The sequence below is a fragment of the Sorex araneus genome, chromosome 2 (assembly GCF_027595985.1).
Source record: "Sorex araneus isolate mSorAra2 chromosome 2, mSorAra2.pri, whole genome shotgun sequence".
In the NCBI taxonomy this organism is placed as follows: domain Eukaryota; kingdom Metazoa; phylum Chordata; class Mammalia; order Eulipotyphla; family Soricidae; genus Sorex; species Sorex araneus.
In genome coordinates, this window is record NC_073303.1 from 25,610,765 (window position 1) to 25,623,256 (window position 12,492).

Consider the following 12,492-nt stretch of genomic DNA (forward strand, 5'->3'; position numbering starts at 1 on the left):
AATCACTTTTTTTTTTTTTTTTTTTTTTTTTTGCTTTTTGGTCACACCTGGCAATGCACAGAGGTTAATCCTGGCTCTGCACTCAGGAATTACCCCTGGCGGTGCTCAGGGGACCATATGGGATGCTGGGCATCGAACCCGGGTCGGCCACGTGCAAGGCAAACGCCCTACCCGCTGTGCTATCGCTCCAGCCCCGGGGTGAATCACTTTTTAAAAAATTATCTGATTTGTTTTGTCTTGTTCTGTTGTTTTAATAATAGCCATGTAGACCAGTTGCTTAAAATAAGTATCCAATATCATGAAAAAATAACTTTGTCATGCTTAATGAAGACTCAACTTATTCATTAAGTCATCAAAACTTTAATGTCATGAGTCACAAAATGTTTTGCCAGCCCCGTTTCCTTGCCTTAGCGGAGGCTGCTCCCTGCGGGCACGTGGGATCACACATGCACATGCTTGCACAAGTACACGCGCGCGAGCGTGCACACACACACACACACACATGCATTATCAGACTCTACCATTAGCTCACCATTCAAGATAATATCTCCTCAAAATTCACTTCTGTGGGGTTCATTGCTAACCCGATCCCACTTTGACTACTTAATCTTTCTTTTTTTTTAATTGACAGTCCATGTCAGTTTTGCCTTTTATCCTTCTTAAGTCGCCTGCGTTTCCTTTCATTCCCACCGGATGGATCTGAGGCTGCTTGTTGTGAGCTGTGATAATTACGGTTTCTGTGGGTGACTAGTGTCCTGCCCGCGGGCAGTCAAGTTGACTCTGCATCTTCTGGGAGTCAAGGCCAGAAATCCAGATGGTCTGGGGATCCTGGGGAGAGCTCAGTGGCCAAGGAAGGGGCCGGCCTTGAAGCCCGAGACCGGTAAGGCTGGAGCCCAGTCCGGGGTCTCTGCTGCTTTGGAGCCTGGTGCCCCCACAAAGGGAGTGGCTGCCTCCACTCCACCACAGCCGCATGGGTCCGAGTTCCACGTGGGCGTACAAGCCCCACAACCAAATGCGTGACCCCTGGAGAGCACATCCCCGGCCACACAGCCAGGTGTTGGAGCACCAGGCCCGGGGGGGGGGGGGGGGCAGCAAAGGGAAGCAGAATACATTTTAAACACTTTATTTATCGGGGGTGAGGGGTGGGGTATTTGGATCACACCCAACAGTGCTCAGGGTTTACTCCTGACTCTGCATACAGACACCAGTCCGGGGGGCGCTCAGGGGACCAGATGGCATGCAGGTACTAAGCTGGGGCTGGCCTGTGCAGGGCAAACACCCTCTCTGCTGTGCTACCGCCCCGGTCCACATTTTTAGTACGTTTAAGTACATAAATAAGAACTAAAGGTTGTGTGTTCCAGGCCACATGCACTAAAATGACTGCAAATGGTGTTCCAAGGTTGTTGTTGTTGGTGGTGGGCTGTTTTGAGGTGTGGGAGGGCACCATCAGTGGTGCTCAGGCTACTCCCACACAGTGCTCTGGGCTGCTCCTCCAAGTGGTGTTTGGGGAACCGTGCTAGAGCTGGGATCGGACCTGTGCCCCCCTGCAAAACAGCCATCTCTCAGCCCTAATCTGAACTTTGTCATTTTGGTATTTTGACAAAAATTTTCACATACACTTTTGGGCGTTTTGGGGAGTTTAAAAAAATTATTTTTTTTTTAATTGAATCTCTGTGAGATAGGCTCCTACAAAGCTGTTCGTGATTAGGTTTCAGTCATGCAGAGTTCCAACACCCATCCCTCCACCAGGGTACATTTCCCAGCACCAGTGTCCCCAGCTTTCCTCCCATCACTCCCCAGCCTGCCTCTATAGCAAGTGCTTTTCTTTTTTTCTTTTCTCTCTCTCTCTCTCTCTCTCTCTCTCTCTCTCTCTCTCTCTCTCTCTCTCTCTCTCTCTCTCTGTCTCTCTCTCTCTACTGTCTCTGCCTCTCTCCCCTGCTCCTTTTAGGCATTATAATTTGCAATACAGGTACTGGGTACTGAACTGCATTCCAACAGGAGGCCCAGTTTTCATTCCCGGCACCATTTGGTCCCCAGTGCACTGCTGGGGTGACCGCAAGCACAGTCAAGAATAGCTGCCACCACCCCCACTCCCACACCCTCGCACCTCTGGGTGTGACCCAAAGCCAAAACAAAACTAGCCTTTAAATTTAAAAACCTATTAAAAAAAAAAGGGGGGGGGACTCTTTAAGGGAAGTCATGAAGTTTGCTTATGCATGGAGGGACACGGAGAGTATCATGCCGAGTGAAATGAGTCGAGGGAGAGGGACAGACAGAATGATTGCACGCATTTGCGGGATATAAGGAAAACATAGTGTGAAACTAATACCCAAGGTCAGAAGGAACAGGGGCCAGGAGAGCGGGTCCGCGGTTGGACAGGGGCCAGGAGAGCGGGTCCGCGGTTGGAAGTTTGCCACAAGAGTGTGTGGGAGGTGGAGTATAGTTAGGAGAGAGAAGGAACCGTTATAAAGTAATAGTTGGAAGTGGTCGTGCTGAACAAGAACTGCGTGCTAAAAGGAGGTAAAGGGATATACGTGGTGACCTTTCAGTGTACTGTATTGCAAGCCATCGTGCCCAAAAGGAGAGAGAGAGAGAGAGAATGAGAAAATGTATACTGAGCAAGGGATGGGAGATGGAATATTATATGACCGAAACACAATCATGAACAATCTTGTAACTGTAAAGGAAAAAAAGATAATTGAGCTAAAAAAAAAAGCCCTTAAACTTTTCTTAGTCCAGATTTTGAGGCCGTGTGTGTGTGTGTGTGTGTGTGTGTGTGTGTGTGTGTGTGTGTGTTTGTGTGTGTGTGTTGTGTGTGGGGGGTAGAATCTCTTCATGGGCCCTGTGATGCAATTCTAACTTTTTCCGTTGTTTCTCATTTGTTGTCTTTATCTGCCCAACTAGCTTAGAGGCTTCCTTAGAAAAAGTTCCACTTTCTAACCTGTTTTTGTTCCATTTCTGCCCGGAGAACATGTTCTTCTTGTTAGGGTTGAAATTAGAAAGGAAGCAGCACCCGCCACCCGGACCCGTTTCAAAGACGGCGTCACTGTCACCTTTAAAAGACGCGGTCTCGGGGCCAGCACAGAGGCCGAGAGTCCTGCTTGGGCCCAGCTCCTCAGTGCCCCACAATGGCTCCCCAGCACTGAGTGGCACCCAGGCACTGCCCGCGTGGCCCTGGTGACCCCCTGCAGCACCCTGAGGTCTGAACATTGGACCGTTCAGCCGTGTGGATCAAGGATTACTGGGACACTGGAGCCTGCGTGGCCCAGGGCCGTGGGTCACGCTCTCCTCCCAGCTCCTCAAAGACAAACTTAACTTTTTTTGAGTGTTTTATTTATTTTGTTTGTTTGGACTATACCTGGCGATGTTCAGGAGTTACTCCTGGCAGTGCTCAGAGATGATCTCTCTGGCCTCACTTTTGAGTGTTCTGGAAATTGGTAGTTCTTGACCCTCCTCAACAAGAAGTCTTTTCTGAGAGCTCTCTAAAAATACATGTATTTTTCTAGTGTTTATTTGTTTTTCTAGCCCTTCCTAGCTGTGTATAGAGCGTAGCACTGTAGCACTGTCGTCCCATTGTTCATCCATTTGCTCCAGCGGGCACCAGTAACATCTTCATTGTGAGACTTGTTGTTACTGTTTTTGGCATACTGAATATGCCACAGGGAGCTTGCCAGGCTCTGCTGTGCGGGCAGGATACTCTCCGTAGCTTGCCGGACTCTCCGAGAGGGATGGAGGAATCAAACCCAGGTCAGCTGCGTGCAAGGCAAACACCCCACTGGCTATGCTATCGACTTGAAATTTAGGGGTACCCGGAAGACAGTGCAGAGTGCAAGGCTTGCTCCCCGGCCCTCCATTCTGTCTCTGGCACCACTTGGCATCCCGGGCATCACTGGGTTTCCCCTGCAGGCTCCCAAGCATCTCCAGGCGTGGCCTGGTGGTCCTCAGCCCGCAGAGCCTGAGCAGCCCCAGACCCTCGGGCGCTCACTCTGAACCCCTGGCCCAGGTGACCAAGGACCACCAGGAGTGTCTCCAGGTTCCCAGAGCACCCCTTGAGAGACAAGCGCCTTTTTTTTTTTTGCTTTTGAGGTCACATCCGGCGATGCACAGGGGTTACTCCTGGCTCTGCACTCAGGAATTACCCCTGGTGGTGCTCAGGGGACCATATGGGATGCTGGGAATCGAACCTGGGTTGGCCACGTGCAAGGCAAATGCCCTACCTGCTGTGCTATGGCTCCAGCCCCACTTTTTTTTTTAAAAGTACTAAAATTGGGGTGCCGGAGACGTGGCTGAAGTGGTAGGACACGTGCCTTGCCTGTGTGTTGCCCTGGGTTTGGTCCCAGCATTCCCGTGGCCCAGAACGGTGTCAGGGGTGGCCCTGATGACCCCCCCTGAGCGGCGCCCGGCCTGAGCTGCGCCGGGGGGGGGGGGTCCTCGAACCAATGAAACAGGAAAGGATTTGGAGCTCAGGGCCCATGACAGTTGGAGTTCCTTAAAACGTGGTTTTCAACTCCCTTTGTCTTCCTCGCAGGTCGGGTCATCAAGGCATGGGACATCGGGGTGGCCACCATGAAGAAAGGGGAGATCTGCCATCTGCTGTGCAAACCTGAATATGCGTACGGCTCTGCCGGCAATCTCCCCCAGATTCCCTCCAACGAGACGCTCTTTTTCGAGGCAAGTATGTGTGCGCGGCTGCCTGGCTCCCCGCTACCCCCCTTCCGCCGTGCCCGCGGCCGGCTCTCACACAGCAGGCAGCAGAAGCAGGGGCTCAGCTCCGGCGATTGCGAATCAGACCCAACTTATTTATTTTGGAGCTCGGCTTCTTGAATTGTTTCCCACAAACCCGGGGGGAAGGCGTGCCAGCACTTTCTTAGAAGCGTGTCTCTGGCACGGAAAGGTCATGTCCAAATAAACAAAAGATACCAAGGCTTTGTGATAAAAGCGCCGGACGCGGCGCGGAGTCCGACCCACTCACGGTTGATCGGAAAACCACGTGGCCGCGCAGGAGCTTGATGTCGGCCGGGCGCCTCTGCCAGGTCCTACGGCCTGTTCCTACCAGTGCGACCCAGACACGGCCGACTTCACCTCGCCCGTTAGAAGCCGCCGGTGACGGCAGAGACGTGCCGCCCGTTCCATGCCGAGCAGCGCGTTTGGCCGGGCCCGATTTTAAAACGGACACGGAAAATGCCTGCAATGTTGGAACGAGGTGAAAGGCACTTTTGGTGGAGCACAAGTGCCACATGTGGGTTTTTTTATGGCTTCATTTTCAGACGGGAATTCCGCGAATCCAGGGTGGAAACGTGGCGGCCTCCCGCGTCAGACACAATAGCTGAGTGCCAGCACTTTGTCGCCCTGGCTCGGTGCCCACGCGGCCGTTTTCCTAGTATTTCCTGTCTGTCTTTGCGCCGCAGCCCCACAGGATGTAGTCGGAGACATTATCATTACATGGAGGTTCTTTCCAGGTATTGAAAAGAGCAGAGTTTCCCCCTCCCCCCTGCTTTTCCAATCACCAAGATGCGCAGATAAACACAAATGTGTGTTCTGTCAAATAAAAGGAGATTCGGGTGTCTCTGCCTTGGATGGTGTGTCACATTGGCTCTGTTTGCCCACTTCTCAGCCGGCTCCCTTCTTCCTTTCTAGATCGAGCTCCTTGATTTCAAAGGAGAGGATTTATTTGAAGACGGAGGCATTATCCGAAGAATCAAGCAGAAAGGAGAAGGCTACTCCAACCCCAATGAAGGGGCGACCGTGGAGAGTAAGGACCACCGCAGCCGGACACGGGCCCCCACAGCCGGGGGCCGCCCATCGGGCCCGAGGGTGGCCCAGGAGACAGAGTATGCCCCAGGCTAAGTTCAGTGCCCAGCAGAGAGGGGCACAGTTGCTGGTGACCCGGCAGCACCCTGACCTGTGCTGCTGGGCTGAGCATGGCTGGGTATAGCCCCCTCCTGCCTCCGTCAACCAGATGTGCAGCCCCCCAAGGAATACCAGGGTCAGACGTGTGTGGTCCCTGGCCATTGCCTCAGAAAAGGGAAGGGAAGCGGGAGACACAAAGAACTCACAACCTTGAACAAGGATGGTGACGTGGGGAGAAGCGGTTAGAAATGGCGTTCACTAAATCTGGCAAGCCAGAATTAGCAGCTTTCTTCCTTTCGAATGCCGTCACTGTCACTTTGGCCTTCTTTGTCTTTCCCATGAGTCTGGTTGTTGCCGAATTGAGGACAGTCGTAGGTAGTATTACAGTAGGCGTGCGGGCGTGCAGTTTAAATGTTTACATGATTCTCATGCGTGACCGGTTTTAGGGTAAGCAGAGAAGAGCCCAGATGTGTGCGAGGTCAGAGTAGTGGGACTGGAGGTGGAAGGTGGGACTCTGGGCTCGGCGGGCGCACAGCAGGCCTCACCTGGCTGCACTCTAGCCCCGTGCTCAGACAGCACTCCTGCTGGGGCTGGGGGCGGGGGTAACCACGTGGGGCCCGGGGGATCGAACCCAGGTCAGCCACATGCACGGCAAGTGCCCTACCCACTGTACTATCCTTCCGGGATTGTCTGCTGTTCGCACTCGGGCACTTGGGGGCTGCGCGTTTCCGGGGATGCGCTGAAGCGAGATTCTCTGCTCCCGGTGCGGTGTGGCAGGAGCTCCCCGCCAGACGGTCCAGATACTGCGATGTTGTTCTCTCTCTGTAATTACTGAGTGGCCGGGAGGGCGGGGAATGCCCGGAAACTCTGTAGACAGCTTCGTCTCTGACGTCACACCTTCGCCCACTAACTTTAGCATCTTTCAATGATTGGCCAGGGGCTGGGGGTCGGGCTAGGGGGCTTGGGGCCTGTCTGTGCTTAAACGGGGTGATGCAGTGCCCGGTGGTGCTGAGGGACCAGCAGGGTTGTACCCATTGGTGATGAGGGACCTCCGAGGCCATCCTGGGGCATCCTGGGGTACTTGGGGGTGGGAGCTGTGGCAGCAGGTGGTGCTGGATTGAAGCACTCTGGTCCGTGCTTACTTACTTGGTTGGTCAAATCGCCCCAGTATTTGGCTGTTAGAAACTGTTCATCGGGGCCGGAGCGATAGCACAGCGGGTAGGGCGTTTGCCTTGCACGCGGCCGACCCGGGTTCGATCCCCGGCATCCCATATGGTCCCCCAAGCACTGCCAGGAGCAATTCCTGCGTGCAAAGCCAGGAGTAACCCCTGAGCATCGCTGGGTGAGACCCAAAAAGAAAAAAAAAAAAAAAAGAAACTGTTCATCGTCTTTGCATCATCCTTCCATTGTTTTTTTTTTTTCTTTTTTGGCGGGGGAGAGGAGGGTCACATCTTGTGGTTCTCAGGGCTTACCCCGACTCTGCTCTCGATCGCCCCTAGTGCTGCTGGGGGAGCAAATGTGATGTCAGGGATCAAACCTGGGTCAGCTGCACTCGAGGCAGTGCTCTCACTGCCGTGCTCCCTCTGGTCCCTTGTTTGTTCGCTTTCAGTTGTAGGGGCAGCTCCTGGCAGGGCTGGGGACTGGACATGTGGGTCCAGCAGTGCTCAGCTCCAGTGCTGAAGCCCATTCCCAGTGGCGCAGGGCTGGGGTTTGGGGCGGGGGGCGTAGGAGGCTGGGCGAGGCTCGGACAAGGCTCTCTACCTGCTGAGCTGTATTCCTGGCCACCCCATTGGCTTTTGTTTTCTCTTTTCCGCACGCTGCTGCTTTTGGCACTACAAGATGCTCTAAGCTCATTCTGTAATTTTCCTGCCCGCATCTGGGATTGGCCATTTCTCTAAGGAACTGTGATTCCTTTTACTGGAGAGTGGTTAGAAACCAGAGGTATCGGTGCTGCTCGGTTTGTTCACTTGTGGCTTCTCACGGCTGCCAGCACCTCTTAGCAGACAGAAGGGGGAGAGAAAGAAACACAGGTGGGCTCAAAGCCACAAGGACATCTTGACCCTCCAACTCTGACCCCTCCGCCTATTTTTCAAACAGCGAGAAACCTAACCCCCCATTATCCGCCGCAGTGAATTCTTTGTCTGTTGTAGTATAGACTTAGTTTCAGAATTGCTAAGCCCTGCTCCTGTGCATCAAACATTTCCTAAGTAGAAAATAGTTGTGCTTAGTTCTGAGGCGGTTCAGGGAAAGTCACCCCAAAATGCGCCAATTGGGGGCACAGTAATTACTTTGAGCGTTGCTTACGACACAGCTGGTGAAAGAACACGCCGGCTCTCTTTTCTGTCCTAGAACACGGGCGAGAAATTCCCCGTGTGAAAGTCCCTCCCTGTAACAGGATAGAACCAGAGCGGAGGCTGACAGTCACGTAAGCAAACTGGGTCACTTGGCTGCTACGCCCCGAGCCTCTGTTTTCTTGTCAGTCCGAAACTCTGGCGGCTGCCTGAGCCTGATGTGTCTCAGACCCTAGTACCTCGCTCCTGCTCATGGTGGGTTTTCTTGTTAGAACAGCCAGTTTCTCTTGCCTCCAGTTTCTCTTCTCCTTATTCACCTCTCAGCATTCATTGAAAACTGTTTTCCAACTTCAGTTCTCTTCTGCAGTTGCTTCGCTATGCTTTTGTTTTTCTACTCTATGTATTATGATAGTATCGTTGGTTTTGCTTCCTTTAAAATAGACATACGGGAAGAAATTAACTCCTTTTCTCTCACACCCTATCTCCTATGTGAAAATCCTTTCACCTCCGCTGGAGTCGATCTGGAACCCAGGATTAATCTGTTTTTGTCATAAATAACATACTTTGCATGAGTTATATATCTTCTTTCCCGCCCCCACCCCCTTATTTGGTTTTGGGGCCACACCTGGCTCAGGCTCTGAGCATCTCAGTTTCCTCCTGGCTCTGCTGCAGCCAGGAATCACTCCTGGCAGTGGTTGGGGCAATAGATGGGATGACGGGGATCAAACCCAGGTCAGCCACGCGCAAGGCCGGAACCTTGGCCACTGTACTCTCTTTCCGGTCTATTACCTTCTTTTTTTTTCTCTTTTTTTTCCCCTCGGTCTATTACTTCCTTAATAGCTTTCTTAACTCAGTCGTAACTCTCTGGCTTATTTGCTTCTTTTGAAGCATTACAGATGGAATCAAAGACTCTTGCCAAATTGTGATCCTTTTCTTCTTTTATTTCTGTGTGTTTGTGGAAGCAGCACCCTGCAGTGCTCAGGTTTTACTCCTGGCTTTATGCTCGGTAATCACGCCTAGTGACGCTCAGGGGACCGCTCAGGGACGTGCGGCTGGGGATCAAGGTGGGACTGGCTGCATGCAAGGCGAGTGCCTTCCCCCGTCCTACTTCTCCACTCTCCCTTTGCTTCTTTTAATCATGTCACTGAGTGTCCGGGGAGATGGTTCCAGGGGCTGAGGCACATGCCGAGCATGCGGGAGCCCTGAGATTGGTCCCCAGCACCCTGTGGCTCCCCGAGTACCACAGGGCTGGCCCCTGGCCTCACCAGGAGTAGCCCTCGCATTCCACTGAGTGTGCCCCTCCCCCATAATTATTTATATTTATGAAAGAATTGTATTAGCTTGACAGAATTTTCTTTCTCTTGTAGAAACTTCAAGTTTTTATTCTCTATCAGGATCGCAATGCTTGAAAACCAATTTCTAGACTTGGTACCAATGTGATTTTCCTTTTCTTCTCTCTCTTTTTTTTTTTTTCTTTTTGGGTCACACCTGGCGATGCACAGGGGTTACTCCTGGCTCTGCACTCAGGAATCACCCCTGGCGGTGCTCAGGGGACCATATGGGATGCTGGGACTCGAACCCGGGTCGGCCACGTGCAAGGCAAACGCCCTACCCGCTGTGCTATTGCTCCAGCCCCTTTTCTTCTCTTTTTTAATAAATTTTAAGTCACCATGAAATTACAAAGTTATTTATGATTAGGTTCCAGGCATCTAATGTTGTAGCACCGATCCCTTCACCAGTGTCCTCTTCCCTCCACCAGTTCCCCCACCCTCCTGTGCCTCCCACCTACCATCTGCTTCTACACGGGGCTGTATATATGTGTGTTTTCACACGGGGGTTTACAGCACCGTTACTGGGGGGCTTCATACATCACACTCTACCCCCTTCCAGCGCCACCTCCTCCTGGTTGAATGCTTCCCTCTACCGCAGATGCCCACCCCCTGTCCTACTCCCCAGCCCTCTCAACTGGCATGTTTCCTGTGAAGGTGGGCTTTGCTTCCGTAGTCTTTGGGTATTCATTCTTCCACTGTTATGTTTCTTTATATCCCACCTATGCGAGAGTTCTGTCTGTGGCGCTCTGACTAACTTCCCTCGGAGTAATAGTCTCTAGGTCCTTCCATTAGCAGCAAATGCCATGACTTTATCTTTTCTTATGGCCAAGTAATATTCTGTTAAGTATATGTGGTGTTTTTTTTTCTTTGTCTCTCCCAAAACTCTGAATGATGGCCTGTAAAAAATATAAAAACGTGCGCGCAAAAGGGGGTGATGTATTTATGTGTGTGGTTCGCGGGGCGGTGCTCTCTCTCTCTCTCACTGCTTGTGTTCAGTGCTCTCGAGCCGCTGTGTTTGGACCGGATCGGGATGGCTCCTTGTGCTCTGCTTCAGTGTGTGCCGCTGTGCTCTCTTCTGTCTGTCTCTGTGTCTTCTCCCCCCACTTCTCTTACAGTCTTAGTTTATATAGCAATCACATAGGGTGGTGATACAAAGGTGGGTTGAACATTAACAAATCAACAGAGGGGTAAGACCACTCCTCCAGGAGATTAACAAAATCTCATCTAAGGAGATTACTCCAGATTACTAGGATATCCACTCAAGGTTGGGATCCAAATAAGGATGTGTCGCTTTCTTCCTTCCTCAGCTAGTAATCCACTTAAATCACTGTCACTGTCATCTCGTTGCTCATCAATTTGTTTGAGTGGGCACCAGTAACGTCTCTCATTGAGAGACTTATTGTTACTGCTTTTGGCATATCCAATATGCCACAGGTAGCTTGCCAGGCTCTGCCGTGCGGGTGCAATACTCTCAGTAGCTTGCCGGGCTCTCTGAGAGGGGTGGAGGAATCAAACACAGGTCAGCCACGTGAAAGGTGAACGCCCTACCACTATGCTATTGCTCCAGCCCAATCCACTTAAATAGTTGTAGTAAATCTACTTCTAATATTTCTAGCAATGTCATTCTGTATCAGCACAGTAAGAGATGTAAACTTAAAGTTTGGTTCTTCCTGAGGACATCTCATTACATTTTCTAGACCACAGTCCTCAGGTCAGGTTAGTCTTCCTAACCCCAGCAGGGTCCTAGTCTCGTCGTTACTTTTGGACCATGACAGCATTTGTCTATAACCATGCTCTCAACTTATAGTTGAGTATTGTGGCACTTTGACCTGGCCCATTTCGATGCCAGGGTAACTCACAGCTTTCCTGGGTCCATTCCGTCCCTCATAGGGACCCTGCTTTTGGGGTGCTAGGAACTAAGGGCAACTGAGTCAAGAAAGCAGATACCCAAGAATAAATGTTATTGGAGTCAATCAGCTCCCAAGTTACAAAGCATGATATTAACTGTCTTTCTGTGTCCATACAGAAAGGACATTGCTTTAAGGTAACCTAAGTTCCCTGTGGCGAGGCTGAAAAGACAAATCCAGTGTTTTCCTACATCTATGTGTCACAGTTTCTTTAGTCATCTGTTCTCAGACACTTGGGTTGTTTCCAGATATTGGCTATTGTGGATAGTGCTGTGAGGAACCCAGGGGGTACAGATGTCTTTTCTCTGTCGTATTTGGGCCAGGGGATATATTCCAAAAAGTGGAATTGCCCCATCAATGGAAATGCAATTCATAGATTTTTTTTTAGGAATATTCATATTTTCCAGAAAGACTGGACCAGTCATCAGTCCCACCTACGGTGAAGGAAAGTCCCTTTCTCCCTGCTTCGGCATCAGCACTGGTTGTTCTTTGCTCTTTTGATGTGTGCCAGTTCTGTGGTGTGAGATGACATCTCATTGTTGTTTTCATTTGCGTCACCCTGATGATTAGTGGTGCAGAGAATTTTTTCATATGCCTTTTGTTCTCCCCATTTTTTTGATGAAGTTGAATTTTTTTTCTTGTAAAGTTTTACCAGTGCCTTGTATATCTTTGATATTGTTCCCTTATTCAGTAGGTGTTGGGTAAATAATTTCTCCCATTCTGTTGACTATCTTGGTATCTTGGTTATTATTTCCTTTGAGGTGTGGAAACATCTTAATTTAATGTCATCCCATTTGTTTTATCTTTGCTTCCACCTCCTTGATCAATGGTGTTTCATCCTTGAAGATGCCTTTAGCTTCCATGTCATGGAGAGTTCTGCCTATGTTTTCCTCTATGTACCTTGTGGATTCAAGTCTGATATCAATATCTTTAATCTGTTTTGATTTTATTTTTGTGCATGGCATTAGAAAGAGGTCTGAGGTTTTTTTTTTTGTTTTTTTTTTTTTTTTGATTTTGGGTCACACCTGGCGATGCACAGGGTTATTCCTGGCTCTGCACTCAGGAACCACTCCTGGCGGTGCTCAGGGGACCATATGGGATGCTGGGATTTGA

General features: G+C 50.7%; 1 protein-coding gene across 1 annotated transcript in view; it reads left to right on the top strand.

The window, feature by feature from the left end:
- The window catches only part of FKBP5 (FKBP prolyl isomerase 5), a 125,440-nt gene that overhangs the window by 65,490 nt on the left and 47,458 nt on the right, over nt 1-12,492 (top strand). The window contains exons 4-5 of the mRNA XM_004617707.2: nt 4,529-4,671; nt 5,638-5,752. Of these exons, the coding sequence (XP_004617764.1) occupies nt 4,529-4,671; nt 5,638-5,752 (258 nt within the window). The remainder of the gene's footprint in view (nt 1-4,528; nt 4,672-5,637; nt 5,753-12,492) is intronic.